The 20,672-nt window shown below is 45.3% G+C and overlaps 1 protein-coding gene and 1 long non-coding RNA gene across 4 annotated transcripts in view; one reads left to right on the forward strand and one right to left on the reverse strand.

The window, feature by feature from the left end:
• Positions 1-14,803, forward strand: part of FLI1 (Fli-1 proto-oncogene, ETS transcription factor) — a 121,855-nt gene extending 107,052 nt beyond the window's left edge. For both annotated transcript variants that reach the window (XM_042904583.1, XM_042904582.1), the window contains exons 6-9: positions 6,524-6,589; positions 8,264-8,323; positions 10,232-10,279; positions 11,541-14,803. In XM_042904583.1, the coding sequence (XP_042760517.1) occupies positions 6,524-6,589; positions 8,264-8,323; positions 10,232-10,279; positions 11,541-12,070 (704 nt within the window). In that variant the 3' untranslated portion in view covers positions 12,071-14,803. The remainder of the gene's footprint in view (positions 1-6,523; positions 6,590-8,263; positions 8,324-10,231; positions 10,280-11,540) is intronic.
• Positions 1,624-10,271, reverse strand: LOC122199478. 2 transcript variants are annotated; one of them, XR_006193529.1, is made up of 3 exons: positions 8,328-10,271; positions 3,400-3,569; positions 1,624-3,265 (listed from the first exon to the last, which is right to left on the reverse strand). It is a non-coding gene; the product is annotated as an uncharacterized LOC122199478 (long non-coding RNA). The 2 variants fall into 2 exon arrangements; XR_006193530.1 differs by having other exon boundaries at positions 1,624-2,446; positions 2,701-3,569.
• Positions 14,804-20,672: the final 5,869 nt, after the last annotated feature.

Below are 20,672 nucleotides of genomic sequence, written 5' to 3' on the forward strand. Positions count from 1 at the left end.
TGCTCAGGTGCTAGTTGCCGCTCACTTTGTTTGAAGTGGGAGAGCCAGGCCAGGTCAAACATCTGGCAGGGACGCTGGTAGGCGTTATCGTGGAGACAGTGGCAGACGAGAAGCCGGTTCTGAGGTGGGGGTTGGGAAGGTTCAGGAAGCAGAGCAGGCTTTCACCAGTAGGGGGCAGCGTCAAAGGCAACACAAAGGAGAGCCGGGAAGAAAGCAGCCCGAGTCGGGTCATTGGTCAGTAGGGCCTGCTTCTCAGAGACTGAGCCCGTCAGAAGAGTCCAGGACCTCACAGGGAGAAGGGGCTTTGGAGGATCGTCTGGCCCAGACTTCTCCCAACAACAAAGAAGGTTGCCCCCCACCGTCCCACATGGTTCTTCCCTGGGAGCGTCTAGGGGATGTATCTTCTTCTGAGCAGGCTTGGCTTTTTCCTGGGGAGTTCAGGGCTCTGGGTCTCCTCTGGCATCCTCACTCTTTCAAGAAAGGAAGTATGGATCTGACTGAGAGAAGCCTCTGCTCTAAGCGTGAACAGCCTTGTCCATTCTTCAGCTGAAAGGTCTACATTCAGAAGCCGGGCTCTCCACGGATAAACAGGGCTGAGTGCTGCCAGATGCTTCAGCGGCAAAACCAGAAATCCAAAGAGAAGTTTCAGGGAAAATTCATCTCTTTCCATCAAGTAACTGAGAGCGTGGCCTCGTGTCGTGAGGAATAAAGAGAGAGGCTCTTGTGTGCTGGTGTCACTGCATCGTGGGCCTCCGGGTGAGGTCATGACAAAGTGGAGGGCTGCGTGTTCCCTGGTCCGTTAGGCCTTCAGACAGCCAACCGTGGGCGTCAGAGCAGAAAGAAACTTTCTTTCCTGAGTCAGTTGGCCAGATTTCTAGGACCCGTTTAAAAGCTTCACACAGAAACGGAGTTAACACTGGGATGTCTATGAGAAGGTCATGTCCAGAAAAAGCTTTCCCCTTCCAACAGGGACTTTTCAGAAAAAACCAAAAATCTCCATGCTCATATTTCTCTATTCCGGGAGGCTCTCCTGAATTCTGAGAGGCCATTTAGTGTCAGATTCAGCCACACTGAGTATCACATAATGGAGATACTGTTCAGGCCATTATATACGTGAGGCTGAATTATTGACAATGCCCAGTAATGCCCAGAGTCTCCAGAACAAGCTTCTGGTCCCTCTCTGCTTTGGCGGAAATTGATTTTAGGGCTGCCTGAAACCATGGGCTCCAGCTGGAGCCCTTTGGGTGACTTCTCTGAAAAGGAATCACAATGAGATTTGCCATCTTAGTATTCTATAAAGCCAGAGAGTGAGTTTGCCAGAGTCTGGGTGATTTTTCTGCTGATAAGGCCATCTGCCACTTGTTAGAAGATCGTCCACCGGTCTGCTGGTCCCGAATATTCACATTTTTGAACGCTGGGCCCTCTGCTGCTACCTTAGCATGTCTTTTCAGAAGACAGTTCTCAGGGGCCCTTGGCTGGCTCAGTTGGTTAAGCATCTGACCTTGGCTCAGGGCAGGATCTCATGGTTGGTGAGTTCAAGCCCCACGTTGGGCTGTCTGCTGTCAGCAAAGAGCCCACTTCGGGCCCTCTGTCCCTGTCTCTTCCTACCCCTCCCCGACTGGTTCTGTCTCTCTCAAAAATAAATAAATAATAGAAAATACGTTAAGAAAAAAAAGAAAAGAAAAGAAGACGGTTCTCAGAACGCAGACAGCACACACATCTGGGAGCTGTGGGGTGGAGGCGGGGCTTGGTGCCCACTCAAGCTGCTATGTGGACCCGGAACACCCCACGAGAGAATTTTCCCTGAGCTGGCTGGCCACAGGGGTCCGGGGCTCTGACACAGCCAGGCATCGGGCCCAGGAAAGGTTGGTGTTTGCATAGAAATGTGAGTCGCTGGGTTAACTCCCCGGTCCAGGCTTTTCCATTTCGGTTACAGACATATTTCTGTTTGTGTGTCTGGAGCTAGAGCTGACCACACTGCTAGGTTTTCCCTTGTGTGACTTTTAGGAGAAAAAAAACAAAACAAAACAACACACAAACCCTCATTTCAACAACATTGTTTAAAACTACGTAAAATAAAATGCAGGCATGTAGATGTATGGTGTCTGCTCCTTGACTTCCCTGTGGGGACAAGGTTTCGGCCTATGCCTTGTAGTACATGCACTGTTGTCCTTTATGCCCCGAGGGCACACAGGGCTCACGTGCCTATACGCTTCGTCACCCAGACTCGAACCACCTAAGGAAAGTCAGCGTAGGGTCCTTGAATTCTCTTCAGCTAGTGAAATAGCAAACAGTAAGAGGAAGCTCGTATCTTTGGCAAGGACAAAATATTGGCCTTATTTATTCATTCATTCAAAGAATTACTGTGCGCTTGTTCTGTGCGGGACGCTGGTCTAGGTGCTCGGTTACATCAGGGAACAGAAGAAAGATTGCCACCCCTGTGGGCCTGACGTTCGGGTAGGAGATGCAGACCAGAAACCACAAATATGAGTGAGTGATTAAATTAGGCGATAAGTGGAAAAAATAAGAACCGCGTAAGGGGGTGGGGGAGGGGAGAAGTTAATGGGTATCGGATAGGGCTAGAGAACATGTCTCTGGGGCTAAACATTTTTTAGGCGTATGCTAATGATGCCGATAATGATATTACTTGCCAACATGTACCAAGGCTGTCTCCACCCTCTCACTGTGCTAAGCGTTTACCTGGATATCTCATTTAATCCGCAAGGCCTCCTGGTTCTTCAGCACTCTAAGGCAGAGTGCCGGACCTTGGTTCAGGGCCTGGGTCTTCTCCAGCATCATGCTTTGTCTTTACAATAGGACTTACTCCAAAAACACTGGTTTTCATTTAAATGTTACATGTAGCAGCTGTCCCCACGAACCCCTGTGCCCAAAGAGTACATTTGTGAAACTCCTCAGTAAACGGGCCCAGGGGGTCCTTTGTGGACGCAGGTGCCAGTGGGAGGACTTTCCAGGCCAGGAGATAGGAATGAAAAAGCAAAAGGGAGGGGCCTCGTGGTCCGTGTTGCCCTGATTTCACACTCTGCTCTGGGACAGCTGAGACCATTGGCTAAAGACACCAGCTGATGGCTGATGCCTCTTGCTATTTATTGCTCTGTTAAATGCACAGGCTGATTGCTGGCGGCCTCTCTGTTTCTGTCACTTCCTTTCCGGGGTTGGTTAGGTCTTCGAAAGTCTTTGCAGCCAGGCTTTCCCCCTGCGGTGGGGCAGTGGGAGAATTGCACCCCACAGCAGCCCTCCACAGCCCCTGAGGCATTGCAGGAAAGATGGGGTTACCAAACACTTTTCTGATAAAGCATCGGCTTCACACCGGGATTGGGCACTTGGAGTTAGAGGAGAATCCAGCCATCACCCACCCTCGGGTGGTTAGCGGGAACTCACCCATGCATTCTGTAACCTTTGTGTGCTTGCTGTGTTCCTGGAGGTGCCGTAAAAGAACAGGAGGCAAAGTTGATAAGTCGATGGTAATTATAGCTGTGGCCATAATCGGGTCTTCGGAATGGATATAACATAGCTTTCAGATAGGGTGGAAGCCTTCAGTAGAATAATGACTGACGAAGAAAACAATAAGTAAACTTTGAGACAGAGATCTTATCAGTGCAGTAAATCATAAGTCGAGTCAGAACTGTGGATGACACACACCAGTTCCTGGAACTTACTGATTTTTTTTTTTCTTTTTGCGTGAACTTGTCACTTTCGATCCCACTTTCTGTTCTGTTCCTATGAGAATCGCCTCCTTCCCCAGGTGCTCCCATCCATCCCACACCTCCCCACAAGCTCCATTCTCCACCACACCCTTTTTCATGGTGGTGCCACACACCCACAATCTCACTTGGCTGGCTGCTGTCACCACAGCCTTGAACATGGTGATTGCTCCCTCTCTTCTCCCCAGAGAGGTCTCACTCAAGTCAGACGGCCCCAGTTACACTCACCTCTCCCTCCTTAACCTCCAGTGGACCCTAATATCGCCACCACTCCTTTGACACGTGGCCTGTATTTCCCCACAATCTTACTCGTCTCCTCCTATTTCAATACGCAGGGATGGGGAACTTGTTCCATATTACTTCACATCCAGGCTCTGGCCACGCACGGAATACAATGCAGGACAGACTCCCAGTTACGACTGTCCCTTGAACAACGCGAGGGCTCCACACTGTCCGAAACCAGTGTCTAACTTCCGACTGTTCAAAAGCTTAACTGCGAATAGTCTACTGTTGACCAGAAGCCTTACCGTTCGCATGAAACAGTCGCTTAACACATGGTTTGTACGTTATGTCTATTATATGCTGTATTCTTACAATAAAGTAGGCTAGAGAAAAGAAAATATTAAGGAAACCACAAGAAAGAGAGAATACGTGTATAGTACGATACTGGAAACGATCCATGTATAAGTGGACCTGTGCAGTCCAAGTGTTGTTCCAGAGTCAGCTGTAAGTTGCTGGAGGCCTGACCAGCATTTGCTCTCCACCCCCCCGCCCCCGCCCCCACCCCCAAAGAGAAATCTTGAAGAATCTCGCCTTTCCTTCTGCTTCTCCCGGCACTGCACACGCTCTGTGGACACCTGCAAGATGTCCCAGAAAACGCTCATGAGCGCCCCCACCTCATTCCAGGCTTGTAAACAAGTTGGGGTTTTGGTTTGGTTTTGCTTTGTTTTGTTTTTAGGCAAGAGGAAGAATCCGTTGTCAGGAGGAATTGTGGGGTGGCGGGGGTGGGGGGGCTGCCAAATAAAAATAAAAACAGACGACTTCGGCAGGTTGAGCTTTGTCTCTCTTTTGTCCCCTTCTCTGTCCTTTATCCCCATCCCCATCTTTCTCACTTTCTGTTTTGCTTTTCATGCCAGCTGCTACAGACGGGAATTTAAAAACTGGGCTGGCTCTGCCAGAGCCAGGCAGAATGTGCATCCACACGTGGGTTTTGCCACAAGAAACCGGTCCTTGTCTTTTGGTTCTTCTTAGCCACGACCGATGAGAACAAGCAGTCAACTGAGCCCATCCATCTTCTCGGTTCTTATTTTAATTTGTTCAAGAGGCTCCGAAGGGGTGGAGGAGGATGGTTTGGGTCTCACCCCTGCCAGGCTGTTGTTTGATGAGGTTTTGCTTCATTTGTTCGGGTGGCTTTTATGGGGTTTTTTGTTGTTGTTCATGGAAAGACTTTGAAAGTCATAATTCTGAATCCTTAAGGTCTTCTGCTGTTCAGTATCTCAATGGGGATCCCCTCATTGAGAAAGGAAGAGAAGAAGCTTCCAGCCAGTTAGTTATGCAAGGTCTGAACATGGTTATGGAGGCCTGTGGACTCTTTGGGGAAAGTGGTGAGGACCACAAAAGGTTCCGGCTCAATGGAATGCTCCCCAGGGCAACCTGGGAGCAAGGCTTTAGGCCCTTCCAGGCGGGAAGCATTTCTCCATGTCCTCATTTCTTGGTCCTGCCCCCTTTTCAGCCACACCTCTGGCCTCCTCCCCTTCTCTGTGGTCATCGGGCCCAGGCTTCTCCACTACTGTTGGAAAAGCATGGAGAGTCTGTAATGTGCTGACACCCCTGAGCCATCGCCACTGGCATCAGCGTGCTGATGTCAGGAGCTGGAATCAGCCTTTAGGAACACCATGGGCCCTTGTGGAGGGCATTGGACACGGCCCATCTCTTCAGAGCTGCTTAAAGGACCTTGTTATACAACTGTAGACAAGTTTTTTCTTTCTCAACTTGTATTAATTTATATGTGTACAAAGATTTATAGGCTACCTCACATACGTTATCTCGTTTGATTATCACCTGCCTCCGTTCAGGCCACTGCAACAAAGTCCCATAGACTGAGTGGCTTATAAATCATAGGTATTTATTTACCATGTGTCTAGAGGCTCAAGTGCGAGATTAAGGTGCCAGCAGGGCGGGGTTCTGGTGAGAGTTTTCTTCTGGATTAGAGACCATTGACTTCTCTCATCCTCACGTAGCCAGAAGAAAACAAGCCAGCTCTACGGCCTCTTCTTATAAGGGCACTGACCCCACTCCTGAGCGCTCCAGCCTCATGACCCAATTACCCCCCAAACCTGCACCTCCTAGTGTCACCACATCACATAGGGGATGAGATATCCACATGTGAATATGGGGGCCGGTGGGGGAGGGGGAACACAGACCTGCAGTTCCCAACATTACCCTAATTCCTTAAGGTAGATAAATCGTGTACATGTTCCTGTCTGTCCATGTTAGAGAAGGTTGAAGCTTGGGGAAGCGTAATGATTCATTCAAGGTCCCACAACAAGTGGCGGCAGGGACAGAACTGGAACCAATCCTCTGACTTCACATTCAGGATTTTTCCTGTTCCTTCAGCTTTCAGTCAGTATTCATGTTCCTTCCCACCCATACCCCGCGGAGGAGTACACTTCCGGAACTTAGGCTGACGAAGGCATTGCTGATTAAATTGAATTTCTCCTGATCGCTAAAAGAGAATCCTCGTGCCACCTTTCTGCAAAGCAGGAGATGCTGACATACCTCTCCCTGTTGTTTTTCATCAGACCCTTCTTACGACTCAGTCAGGAGAGGAGGATGGGGCAATAACATGAATTCTGGCCTCAACAAAAGTAAGTAAATGTCACACTACTATTTGGAGGAAAACATTTTTTCTACAAACAGGGGGGTGGAGAACAGGACCATGAGATAGAGCAGGACAGGGTGAACATTTGTTGTCCTGCTTTGGGGGAGGACATCCAAATGAACTGCCAATTTAAGGCCTGCTGGTGATATCTGCTCCTTGAAAGACGGTATGGGATTTTCATTCAGACCCTTCTGTTTTGTTGCATTGCATTTGGTTTCAGAATTTTTGAAGTGCGAAGCCTTCTCAGGACTGGGTTCTGTATGAATGCAAGTTCCCTGGATTTGGACCCAGTCACTTACGTCATAATGGCCCTTCGTGACTTTCCTCCTCTGAGTGTTGGAACTTAATCATACCAATATCCCTGTGCTGGTGTCATGAGTGGCTGAGGTGGAGGGTAGTCTTAGGAGGAGATGGCAGGGCTCTGACACATCAATCTGTGCTCAAGTCTGACCCAAAAAATCTCCCATTAAGGGAGTAGGGATAAAAAATGACTATAAACTCCTAACCAGAAGGGGTCCGTCCACCTTGCTACCTGTAGGAAGCGAAGGGTCAAGCATAGGAATCAGTGGTGAAGAGACTTCTTTCAGGAAGGGGTTAGGATGACCAGCTGATGTCCAAGCAATAACCAGGATTCCTTTCAATGCAATTGTCCTTTCAAACAATTCATTGTTTGTTTATTCTCGGCCCAAGACTTGGCACTCTTGGGTCCACAAAGATGAACCAGACCCAGGCCAATCTGTCAGGCTGGGGAGAGGGGTTACACACACACACAGTTCTTTCCATCTGGGTGATATCAGGGAAGGACTGTGGGCCTGGAACCACTTGAGTTGGCTCTCAAAAGAGGGGCAGGATTTGGACCTGCAGAGATGGGGAAGACAGACCCTCCTCGGAGAGATGGGGGCCAGGGAAAGATGGCAAGGTTGACGTGTCTGGGAGTCAGTGAGGACTCCAGGTTCCTGGAGTTTAGGATGCACAAAGGGAAGCGTTCTGGAAAGGTAAGGAAGGGGCACAAAGGGTAGTATGACGGTAGACCTTCATTCTTTAGTCAGTGAAGACTCACCAAGGCATCTCAGTGGTGGAGTGAAATGGTTTCAGAAGATTGAGCCAGCTAAATATCATATGATGGACCAGTGGGAAGAAGGGGAGTAGCGAGGAAAGAGACAGAGTAAGCCAGAAGCCGTGCAAGAAGCAGCTCAGATGGAGAAGCTATGGCGGCAGTGGAAAGGCTGTATGTGAGAGGTTCCGTGAGGGGAGCTCACGAAACATGGAAGCACGACGCGCGTGTGACGCTCGCGCATACGTCACTGTCCCATTAAGGACCTCTAAGTTTCCTCTTTAAAAATGCAGTTCACAGTGGCAACACCATTAGACATGCTGTGCTGTATGTTTTTTGTTGTTTATCATTGTCTCTCCATTAAAATGGTAAGTTCCACCAGAACTGCTGGTTCATTGCTGAATCTCTAGCCCCAAGAATACTGCCAGCACCAGTAGATTCCAGATAAATATTTATAAACTAAAATGAATGAGTGAGTAGAGAGTGAGAGGATGAACAAATGAATGACAAAGCACATTCGTGTTCCTTGTGGAGGGCATTTACCAAGATGTTCCTCTTCCCTCACAGAGAGTGACCCCATTTACCGTATTTCTTTCCCTGCCGCAGGCCCCCCACTTGCAGGAGCACAAGCAATGAGTAAGAATACTGAACAAAGGCCCCAACCAGGTACCTGTCCGTGATCGGTAATCTCTCCTTTGCTCCTTATCCAACCATTGTTTCTGTGTGGTCAACTGAGGAGGGCTGAGACAATAGACAGTGTGTGTCTTCGGTTTTCTCTTTCCGAGAGGGTCTGTATTTGACTCCCTGTAATCGCTCTGTGAATTACAAGTACCAGGCCCTAGAACAGGTAAACACTCATTGACTATGGGAGATAGAACAAATGTAAAGATTAAAAGATCCAACGCCTCATGTTGTAAAATAAAGAAACTGAGGCCCAGAGAGGTCAAGTAATTTGCCAAAAACCACCCAGCTGGTTTATGAGACAACTAGAGCTGTAGCCTCAGACTCCCAAGCTGCTGTCCAAACCTTTGAGGTTTCACACAACTTGTCTTCTGAAATGACCCCATCCCGTAATGGGTCAGCTTAACAAATTAGGCAGGGGAACTTCTAAAACCAAGGACTTGGGAGACTCTTGGAATGAAACTAGGTCTATAACATTCTTCTATTACATTTGTCTTTTGATGACCTCACCTCTACTTGAATATTTATATAAGTAACGAGTTCACTGTTTCGGTAGGCTCCTTTCTACTATTTGAGCCAAAGTCGCCCTCCTTCTAACTGCCATCAAGCTTTCTAGTTTGCTCTCTGGAAAGCCTTCCCCCTGTTCTGTAGGAAGGGCCTTCCTATATCTGAAGACAGCTGTTGTGTCCACTCCCAAACCTCTGTGTCTTCTCTGTGTGACACAGCTGAGAGTAAGTTCTGGACAAGTCACTTGCTTCGGGACAGATAAATATTGTTTCCCATCTCTACCAAAGGCAGAGCAATAGAGAATTAACCTACATTTCATCAGGAAGGTTAAGAAAGAGCCTGCTGACTCTGAAATACAAACCAAACAGGATTTGACACAGTGGATCTAAAGAATTCTCAACAATAACAAAATTAGACATTACCTGCCAAAAATATTTTCATTGTCATATTGTGTACCTACGACACATATATGTGGATGCAAGAAGGTAGACGAGGTAGCTTTGAAGACTCTTCAAGTTAATTCATGATTGTAAGCAGAAACCTAAAGATCATGTTGATTTTCTTAAAATTGCAATTACAATTTGCAAAAATAGCAAAATTGTACCAAACATTTGACAGCTTGGCCAAGTTATGATCCAGCTCTATACCATTTTCTCCCTTGAAAAAAGGAAGACCAACCTCACAGAACCAGAATCACAAAGTTTTTTTTTAGAATGAAATAATCACGGAAGTTTTACATACACTGAGATATAAAGAATAATCATTTTATAGCTCAAATACAAACTCTGGCCAGTCTTGTCAAATCTGGTACTAGAAGGGAACTAAGGAGTCAAGTAGCACAACGCTTTCATCTTGCACATGAGAAAACCAATACCCGGAGACTGTCCAGTGAATCAGTTAGTCGGCAACATAGCTGGGGCTAGAATCCGGGCTGCATGATTTCCAGGCACGTGTTTTTAATGCTACATCACAAAAACAGACGTGTGTAGAGAGCTCTTAAAAGACTAAGAATCATTAGACCTTTCTTTAAACCCATTTAACGAGCCATCCTTTACCTTATTCATTAGGACTGAGTATTAGCCAGCTTCTTTCCATATGGTTTCACGATTCTGCTGCCGGTAATGACAAATGTTAGACACCAAATATGAAAAAAAAAAAAAAAAAGATACTGCTGGTATCCTATGTTTCTGTAATTATGGGGATGAAAACTATAACTATGCCCCAGATCTTTGAGGCCTGCATATAAAAGTAGTAAAGTTTTCTGAAATCAGTTTTTTCTATGATACCGAAATAAAAGTATAAACCCCGGGGGTATTCTTATTATTAATGCTGTTGTTTTTATATTTTTAATAACAGTGAAGCTAATTTCCTTTTTTGCTTCCTCAGATCCATATCAGATCCTGGGCCCGACCAGCAGTCGCCTAGCCAACCCCGGTGAGTTTACTTTGGCCTGGAAGGTTTTTCTTTCCAGAAAGTTCCATAGCTTTGTGAGGTCACACAGAGACCTCTGTCCTACGTTCAGACACCTGAGTAGGAAGTTACTTGCACTCCTTCCCTTGAAATGGTCAACATCTGCTTCTCTAGGGTACAAGTGAGAGGTTGGGTGTTGTTATTAGGTTGTTATTAGTTATGTCCGTTAGCTGAGGCTACTTCGGAAAAACAAATATATTAGCACTGCATATATGCATGGAGGTTGAGATTAGTAATAAATGGCACAGGTAGAAATTTTTGTAGGGAAAGAAGGCAGGGTGGGGAGGAAAGATGAGCAATTCCAGTGAGTTCTCAGTTATGGTCCTCCCGGAAGTCACAAGTAAATAGATGTTCCAAAGACGTATTATTCTTGACTTCAGAAAGTGTTACAGTTATCCAGCCTTATGAAAGAGGGGTGTCCCTGAAAAGTTGTAGATAAAATGACTCTGACAATGTATTTTAAGAGTTTGTTATTAAGAATAGCTCTCAAATGAGTTCCAAACCAAGATCACCAAGTATGTGAGCTAACTGGCAACTTTACAGTAATAAAGCCCGCACCTTCCCATCCCGGGGCACTCCTGTCACCAGTGTCTGCAGGCCCATTCTTTAGTGCCTGGCCCTTCCTGTTTTGGGATAGGAGGCAGGAGCCACCCAGCTCCCTCTCGCCTTAGTTTTCTCTCTGCCCCAGCTCTTCTTTGTAAGACTTGGACCTGGGAGCCAAGCACTAGGGCTCTGCTGAGGAACATTCCAGGTCCCTTCAGCCTGACGCCTGGGCCTCACCTTCTGCCTGTGACTCTGGCAGTGGTTTCCTGGCCCCGACTCCCTTTCACGCTGACAGGAATACTTGGGGGGACTTCATCCAGTAGACAGAGATGAGAAGAAGAGATTCAAAAATCTTGCCCCAGATTTTTTTGTGGCTTGCCCCAAATCATACAGCTGGTTCTAAGGAAGCCAGCACCTCATTACCCACAGGGAGTTTTCCCAGTGTGCCTTGGGGCACACTATCTTAAGGTCTAATCTTGCTTATGAAGGCAGCCTCAGTGACAAACAGAAAAGCAAGTCAACAATGAAAACAGGGGCTGCCGGAATCAGTAGATTCTGCATGTAAAAGGAAATTAAGGGTTTCTTATGAAGGGCGAGAGGATCCTTGCATTTAGGGACTTGAGCTTCTGGCTTTCCCAGGCTGAGATCCTCTGTTTTCTCCCGTCCGCCTCACTGCCTGCAGGAAGCGGGCAGATCCAGCTGTGGCAATTCCTCCTCGAGCTACTCTCCGACAGTGCCAACGCCAGCTGTATCACCTGGGAGGGGACCAACGGGGAATTCAAAATGACGGACCCCGATGAGGTGGCCAGGCGCTGGGGGGAGCGGAAAAGCAAGCCCAACATGAATTATGACAAGCTGAGCCGGGCCCTCAGATACTACTATGATAAAAACATTATGACCAAAGTGCATGGCAAAAGGTATGCCTACAAATTTGACTTCCACGGCATCGCCCAGGCTCTGCAGCCGCATCCGACCGAGTCGTCCATGTACAAGTACCCTTCTGATATCTCCTATATGCCTTCCTACCACGCCCATCAACAGAAGGTGAACTTTGTCCCTCCCCACCCATCCTCCATGCCTGTCACTTCCTCCAGCTTCTTTGGAGCAGCGTCCCAATACTGGACCTCCCCCACGGGTGGCATTTACCCCAACCCCAATGTCCCCCGCCATCCTAACACCCACGTGCCCTCACACTTAGGCAGCTACTACTAGAAGCTTAATCATCGGTGGCCTTCTACCCGAAGCCCCCGTTCCTCACACCTCCTGCGATACTTTGGACTCCAAAGGACATACGTGGCCTTGAAGAGAAAACAAAACTGGATGTTCTTTCTTGTTGGATAGAACCTTTGTTCTTTAAAAAGACAATCCTTTTTTTTTTTTTTTTAAATGTTGGTAACTTTTGCTTCCTCTACCTTGAACACAAAGATGGATCATTTTCTGGGCCAGTACACCAGTTTGGATTCTCAATCTCCTACCATCTTCTGAGTTGAATATTTAGATTACTGGAATGGTTGTATCATGGTTCTAGGAAAGAAACTGTACCTTCTCTTTGTATTTTTATGACCAAAGCAGTTTCTTATCAATACACGGGTCTCATCATGGACCTTGTAGGGTTCAGTATGATAAAGAATCATGGACTTAACCAGTTACGCTCTGGTTTGAGACTAAGTGAAACTAGAGGCAGGAAGCTTATAACCGTATTTTAGCAGGACCTAATTCAGTGGATGGCAACTGGAACATTGGTTGTGAAGGCCAGTGAAGTTTTCACCCAACTGGAATTTAAAAGAAAGAACATGTGTGTCGTATTTAAGAAGCCATGGGCATTGCAAAATTTCTCCCAGTGGTCGACATGCACTAGGCCGACCATCCTCTCTAGAAATACTCAAGATATGATCTAAGAAATGTTAATGCAAATGCAGACATTCCTGAAAGACAGAGAATTAAATAGTTTTTTAAAGTAATGACAGTGGGTCCCAGAACTTTGAAAAGTCTTAGGGATTTCTAGACACAAACAGATTCGCAAGCGCTGTGCGTTTGTCAGACCACCAGTCCAGGGTCAACCAATCAGAAGGCAACTTACTGTATAAATTATGCAGAGTTATTTTCCTATATCTCACAGTATTAAAAATAAATAATTAAAAAAGTAAAAAGAATAAATAAACGAGTTGACCTCGGTCACAAATACAATTTTACTATCAAATCAGTCGTTGTTATTTTTTTAAATGTAATTTGTACATCTTTTGTCAATCTGTACATTTGGGCTGTTTGTACGTTTTTATAGCTGGTTTGAAAAAAGCATAATGTGACTATTGCTAAAAAGCAACCAGGACGTTTAAGTCACTGACTTTACTAGGAAGAGAAGCACTGTGCCGTCTTTAACACGTGCGCACAAGCAGGTTAAAGCAATCCATTTAAATCTTTAATGCTTTGGCGATGTGTGTAAATAGCCATAATGCAATAATCACAACTTCGAAAACAACAAACTTTCCCTTGTGGATACAAGGGATGTTCCTGCCTTATATATGCAATATATTTTTTAGATATTAAAATATATATAATTTTGCAAGTAATCATTGACTTTTTTAAGACTATATTAAGTGTTAAGCTGACAACTGTCAATGAAGACTATGTTGTAAAATAATTTGACTAAATAAATTGTGCCTTCTTCTCTCAGAACTAAGGACACTGGTTTCTTATTTACCCCTCATTAGGTCAAAGGGTTTGCCCAGGGTAACTTTTCTGTGGACCTCTTGCACCCGAAAGACTTTTCATTGTGTGCAGCAGAAAGCACAAAATCGATGTGGTTTTTTATTGTTGTTTGTATTAAGGTTCTTCAGAGGCACAGGGCTGATACGATATATGGTATTTGTGGAGATTTACTATGAGGACCTGGCTCACAAAATTATGAAGGCCAACGGGTCCGATGATCTGCTGTGCAAGCTGGAGACGCAGGGAAGCCAGCCATGTGCTCTAATCTGAGTCTGAAGGCCTAAGAATCAGGGAAGGCGATGGCATAAATCCCAGTCCACGGGCAGGGAAAATGTCCCACCTCAGGCAGGCAGGCAGGCAGGACACAAAGGAGTGAATTCCTCCTTCCTGTGCCTTTTGCTCTATTCACACCCTCAGTGGATGGGATGAAGTCCTCCAGCATTGGGCAAAGCCATCTACTTCACTGAGTCCACAGATAGAAAGCCTAATCTCAGCCAGAAACACTTGCACATAGAAACCCAGAAATAATGTTTAACCTGGGCACCCAGTGGCCCCAGTCAAGTCGATAGTTAAATTAACCTTCACATTATTGATGATGTTTGCGGAAAATTTTTTAAATGTCGTTTAAATCTTTCTCCAGCCTAAAAGGGATTTAGAAGATGAAAGCCATGGCCACGGATGATCTGTGTCCAAGAACCAGAATGAAGCTAACTTCAGTCTGTTGCCTCTACTGAGCGCCTCAAACCCAAGTGGCCATCCTCCTGATAGTCTAACAAATAAGATGGCCCAGCTTCCTCCGGTCCCATGACAGGGTCTTATGACCCGAGCATATTGTTAGGGTCTTTTTTCTTTTCAAGGAAGAAACTTGCTTCAAATTGCTTCAGTGTTAGGCAGCTAGTTTTCATTTCTTCTATTTTAGAATGAAAACAAATGAGGCCTGGAAAATCCTTGACGGTATGGGAAATGAGACTCATCGGTATCTATGCAATCTTCCCTGGCTAACACTGAGTACCTTCTAGACAACGTGTCTACCTAAATGAAAGGAGATGTGTCCCAGAACGTTGGTCTCCAAGTTTTCTTTCCAATTTTTTTTTTAATTGCACTCTACCAGTACAAAAAAAAATGTTAAGCAAATATTCTCAATATATGAACATTGATTTATGAATCATACACACCATCACATTATTATTATTTATATTACAAAACAAAGACAAAACAGGAAATTTTTCAAGAGCAATATAAAAATAAATTAAAACTGAAATTCTAATGTTTTCTTCCTATTTTCTTTGTATTGCATATCTCTTTCTGTCAACACTCAACAAGAAAGGTAGTTGTTAGAGGAATGAGTATGTATGTATGGGTTTTCTAGTGACTTCTAAGAAAGGAGAAAATAAAAACTTGGTGTTAGTGATCCAAGCATAGAAAGAGAAATGATAAAGGCCAGGTATGTTTAAGAATAGTCGAGCTTGGGGCTCCTGGGTGGCTCAGTCGATTAAGCATCCAACTTCGGCTCAGGTCATGATCTCATGGTTTGAGAGTTCGAGCCCTGAGTCGCGCTCTGTGCTGACAGCATGGAGCCTGGAGCCTGCTTCAGATTCTGTGTCTCCCTCACTCTCTGCCCCTCCCCGCTCATGCTCTGTCTCCCTCTCTCTCTCTCTCTCTCTCTCTCTCTTTCCTCCTCTCTCTCAAAAATAAATAATAAAAGTTAAGAAAAAAAAGAACAGTTTAGCTGGATTCTTTTGCAAATCTCCACCTCAGCCAAACAATTTTCCATCAGTTTTGCAAAGTAATCATTAGGGAAAATAGAGGCAAGTATTTCTTGCTGCTCTGGGGAAAACGGGATGCTTAGACCATCAGGCGTTCACCTTTTTAAGAGATTTTCTTTATATGACCTATTCAAGCACTGGCCTATGTCCATCACCTCTACAAAGTCTCAGAACTTTGGCCAAACCTTGCCTCTTGAATTTGCTCCCCACAATGCTCCCACATTTAGGGAGTCGGTGCCTCCCTGATGGGACCAGGGAACCGTTTTCTCCTTACAATCATCTGTGTGGTGTGAAGGCTGGCATTCAGTCCCCTGTAATGCCCAGATTTAGGGTTTACTAGCTTTCTCAAGAGCATCCAGCTGACCTGACCAGTGGCAAAGGACATATAGTCTCTTTGCCATCCTGGCTGCTTGTTCAGTATTTTCCCCACTCAACTATCTGTAACTATGTCATGAAGTTCATTCAGTCTAATAAACAGTGCAAGCCAGGCATACAGAAGCGTGGTAAGCCCGTGAGTGGTTCTAATGGAAATTATTCTTTCCCAAGGTTTGGCATGCCAGTCAACACTCTTTTGAACAGGAGGTCATTTTTTTCTACTGTCGAAACGTATTGTTGACTCCCACACAAAGGAAGATATAAATTCGACATCTGTTGTTTTGCTACATTTTTGGTGGTCAATGACCACTAAAGATTTAATAACACCTAAGATGACCATTTTTAAAATTTCACCAGTAATATCTGCATGCAGTTGACTGTGTTTATTTAGTCCGTGGGTAATGCTAAAATGTGGGCCCTCAGATAGGGTATAGGTTAGACCAAAAGAGATCCGGAGGTTCCAGAACACCAGGGTGGAAAGGAAGATCTGTGTATCCTAAGCCAAGGTGCTGCCAAGCCAAGGCAATGTTTGGGGAGGGAATAGAAAGCAAAGAAAAATAAAATAAAATGCAGTGTTTTCTGTAGGTTGTCTGTGGACTTGGTGTCACAGTCCACTTCCTCAAATACCTATCGAGTCAACAACCATCACGTAAATATATTACCTTAAAACCTATCGAGAAGGTACCATTTGGGGCAGCAACCCTTTGGCATGGTTCTTCTGCTATCCAGCCCTGATCCCACACCTAGCTGGGGATCTGCCTCCTGGAGGTTCCTCTACATCAGCTGCGATGCTGGGCTTGTGTCCAGCATGCCCTCGGGAGGAGGCAGTGAATGGGGGAGAGAAGGGAGGTAATAAAGAACTAGAATGAGGGGTACCAGGGGACTCGGCTCTGGTAAGTAAACAGGGGCTTCAACTCTTATCCAGGATGAGCTTTGTGTCTTGCAAAAAGCACACTGGATACTTCATCATATAGAAAGCTACTGAAATTGACACTGTACTCCTTCAGCCGGGGAGTCCATCTGAAGGATTATGAAAGGTCAGCAGACGTCAGGACTACAAATCCCAGGCTCCCCTGGGGGTTGACGGACACTTCTGAGAGGAAGTGGTTTAGCCAGTCAAACCTCTAGGGCTTCAGCCAATTGCAAAAGGATATGGAGGGAAGCTTTTGAAAGGAATGTCGGCTCACGTGCCTGGGGTCTGTCTCCCTCTCTCACTCTCACTTGGCCTCCTGTCTAATTGTTTCAGTCTGTCTGAGCTGGTAAATTCCTAAGCACATAGTCAATTTACACTTTGCTTAAAAGCTCTAAGGGGAAACAGAAAAAGTTTCCAGTGAGACCACTCACTTACCTACAATTGCTAAACTAACCTTTTGGATTTTAACTGAGTTAGTTACCTCATGTATTTTCTTAGTGGGAGGAGAGAGGCAATTTAGGTAGATAAATGAGCAAGGATGTAATGCCAGAGGTCCTGGGTTCAAATTCTGACCTTTCCAAGGCGACGCAGCTGCACCTCTGAACCGAGGAACTGAGTAATGTCTCCGTGAAGAGTTCCTGTGAGGTACGAGATGACACATGTGGAAAACCCTTTATTAAATACTGTACAGGAAGTATATCTAAAATCACTGCTATCTGCTGGTATGTGCTAGGCTCATCTAGTTCTCATCTTCCTAGAACTTCTATTAAATCCTCAGTAACCGGTGAGCACTTTGTTCGGAGAGTTGAGTGCAGGGTAGATTTTGTTTTGCGGTCAAAAAGGCATTTTCCAAATGAATGAAAAGTGGGAGTAAACTGGATTTTCCAGAGAGCCATTGTGTCTTCCCCATCCCCAGCCCTCGCCAGTGCCCGACTTGGGCGTCTGCCCTTCGCTGGCTCTGCCTATACCTGAAGTCTGTAGAGCATGCTGCCAGCTGCAGGAAGCTGCAAATAAAATGAGACTGTTATGAAAGAATGCGAAAAATGCCCTTTGTCAGAAATGCTGGGTTGGGTTTTTAAATCGGCTAAGAGGTAGAGGCTGGGAGCTAGGATTTTATGCCTAGTAAGCTTGGCTCCAGATTGTTTGCAGACCATACGCTAAGAGAATACATACAGGACAGGGAGGGGCACCCGGGCGGCTCAGTTGGTTGAGCATCTGGCTCTTGATTTGGGCTCAGCTCATGATCCCAGGGTCATGGGATTGAGCCCTCAGTTGGGCTCTGCACTGAGCATGTAGCCTGCTTGGGATTCTCTGTCTCTCTCTCTCTCTCTCTCTCATTCCCTCTTCTTCTGCCCCTCTCGTACTCTCTCTCTTTCTCTCTAATAAAAAATAAAAGATTAAAAAAACAGGGATGGCGTCAGAAAGACCTGGGTATGAAGCCGGTCGTTTCCACTATCCTAATTATGACATACTACATCTGAGCCTGATTTTCCCATCTGTAAAATGAAGATTATCGTCATAACCGTACAGCGTTGTCACGGGAGTCAAGTTAAGACACTGTAAGTAAAAACGTTCCACATGTTGAAAAGAATTATGGAAACGCGAGGTATTGTCTTGGCAAGTAGCTGTCTGTCGTTCTCAGATATCAGAAAATAAGAGTCGAATCACACTCTCCAATTCCTTTGTATATCATGAATATACTATTTTAATTTAAAAAATTCTAAAAGCTTGAAACAGTCACAAACTTACAGAAAAGTTGAATTTACAATGAACATTTTTTTTTGAAGCACTTGAGAATAAGTTGCCAGCCTGATGGCTCCATCACACCCAGATGCTGCAGAGTGTATTTCTTACAAACAACGTTCTCCTAAGTAACCCAGTGCGATTGTGAAAATCAGAAAATTAACATAGATTTCTTTTTCCTTCAGATAGTAGCACCTTTATTTAGGAACAGTCACTGTAAGAACTAGAAGCACATTTTATACCTTCAGAAAGGTTGGCCGTTGGAAACTGCACAAGGGATGTATTCAAGAGGAGAATAAATATGGACAGATTTGGGCACCATTCACTCTTTGCTAATTGTCCTACTATTGCCTTTTGTAGCAAAAGAATTCTGTTCATAATCCCAATTGCATTTAGTTGTCCCATATCTTTAATTTTTTTTTAATTTTTTTAAGAGAGAGGGAAGAGAGTAGAGACAGGGGAGAGGGGCAGAAGGAGAGAATCTTAGGCAGTCTCTCCACTGAGCAAGGAGCATGATGAGGGGCTTGATCTCATAACCCTGGGGCCCTACTGATCCATCCAGGGGCCCTATTGTCCCACATCTTTAGTCTGCAGCATTCCCGAGCCTTTCCTTGACTTTTAGAACTTTGACAATGTTGAATATTACAGGCCAGTTATTTTGCAGAATGGCCTTCCATTTGGAGCTGTCTGGTATCTCCTCATTATTAGAGTTAGGCTAGGCATCTACAACAGCAGTATCACAGAGGGATGCTACCTTCTCCATGCACTTTATGGATGGCACACACTTTCAACTTATCCCTTTATTGATCAAGTTCGTTTTGGTGATTTGATTAAGGTAGTGTCTTCCTGGGGTGCCTGGGTGGCTTGGTCGGTTAAGCGTCTGACTTCGGCTCAGGTCATGATCTCACGGTCCGTGGGTTCGAGCCCCGCGTCGGGCTCTGTGCTGACAGCTTGGAGCCTGGAGCCTGTTTCAGATTCTGTGTCTCCCTCTCTCTCTGCCCCTCCCCTGTTCACGCTCTGTCTCTCTCTGTCTCAAAAATAAATAAACATTAAAAAAAAATTAAAAAAAAAAAGGTAGTGTCTTCCAAGCTTGTCCACTGTACTTTTCCCCTGTGTAATCAACAAGTATTGTGTTTTGTGGGTAGGTACTTTGAAATCATGTAAATATCTCATTCACCTTCAAATTTCAATGTATTCATTTATTTATGTCTCTAGAGACTCATGGTTTCTAATTCTATCCACTAGATATGTGTTCTTATCATTGTTTAATCTGATGATGATCTTGCCCCAGTGGGACGCCATTAAAGTTGGCATCTGTGCTCTTTGATAGTTCCCACCAATCTTTGAGCACTTCTTTGTTTTTCCAACAATGTATTTGGGGCTCCCTAGCCTAGCCCCCAAATCAGTTGTTTCTCCAAGGATCGCTGGTTCTTTTTAATGGAAAATGATATTTAGAGCCCAAAATCTGGGTACTAGGTGTGCTCACTGCTATTGCAGGGTCACTGCTCCCATGCCTTTCCAGGGGACAGAGTTAGGTAGCATATGTACATACACACACATACATCACACACACACACACACACACACACACACACGCATGCACAGAGATATCTACATGTATACATATGCTGTGTTAGGATTCTCCAGAGAAACAGAATCAATAGGATGCATAGAGAGAGAGAGAGATAAGAAGGGATTTATTATAAGAGTTAGTTCATGCAATCGTCAGGACGAAGTGTCCCACAACGTGCTATCTGCAAGCCGAGGAACCTGGAAAGCCAGTGATGTAATTCAATCCAAGCGAATCCAAAGGTCAGAGAATGGGGTGAGGGGTCAGGGCAATGGTGAAAATCCCAGTCTGACTCCAAAAACCTGAGAACCAGGCGTGCCAGTGTCTGAGGGCAGAAGAAGGTGGATGCCTTGGCTCAAGCAGAGAAAGAGAATTTACCCTTCCTCCCCCTTTTTGCTCTACCCAACCGATTGGCCTTTAACAGATTGAATGACACCCACCCACACTGGTGAGGGAGATCTTTACTTGGTCTGCAGTTTCAAATGCCAATCTCTCCCGGAAACACCCTCGCAGACACACCCAGAAATAATGTGTTGCCAGCTATCTGGGCAACGCTTAGCCCAGTCAAGCTGACACTTAAAATTAACCATCAGATATGATTAGACATTGATGTCCATAGTTATTTCTTTATCTCTCCATCTATATTGAAAACCTGACATTTACTCAGATGCGTCCATTTCCAATCTAACACCACAGGGTTCACCCTAGTCTTTCCCTTTCCGTATTGTAATTCCCTTA

Source organism: Panthera leo, chromosome D1, assembly GCF_018350215.1.
Source record: "Panthera leo isolate Ple1 chromosome D1, P.leo_Ple1_pat1.1, whole genome shotgun sequence".
NCBI classification, from domain to species: Eukaryota; Metazoa; Chordata; class Mammalia; order Carnivora; family Felidae; genus Panthera; species Panthera leo.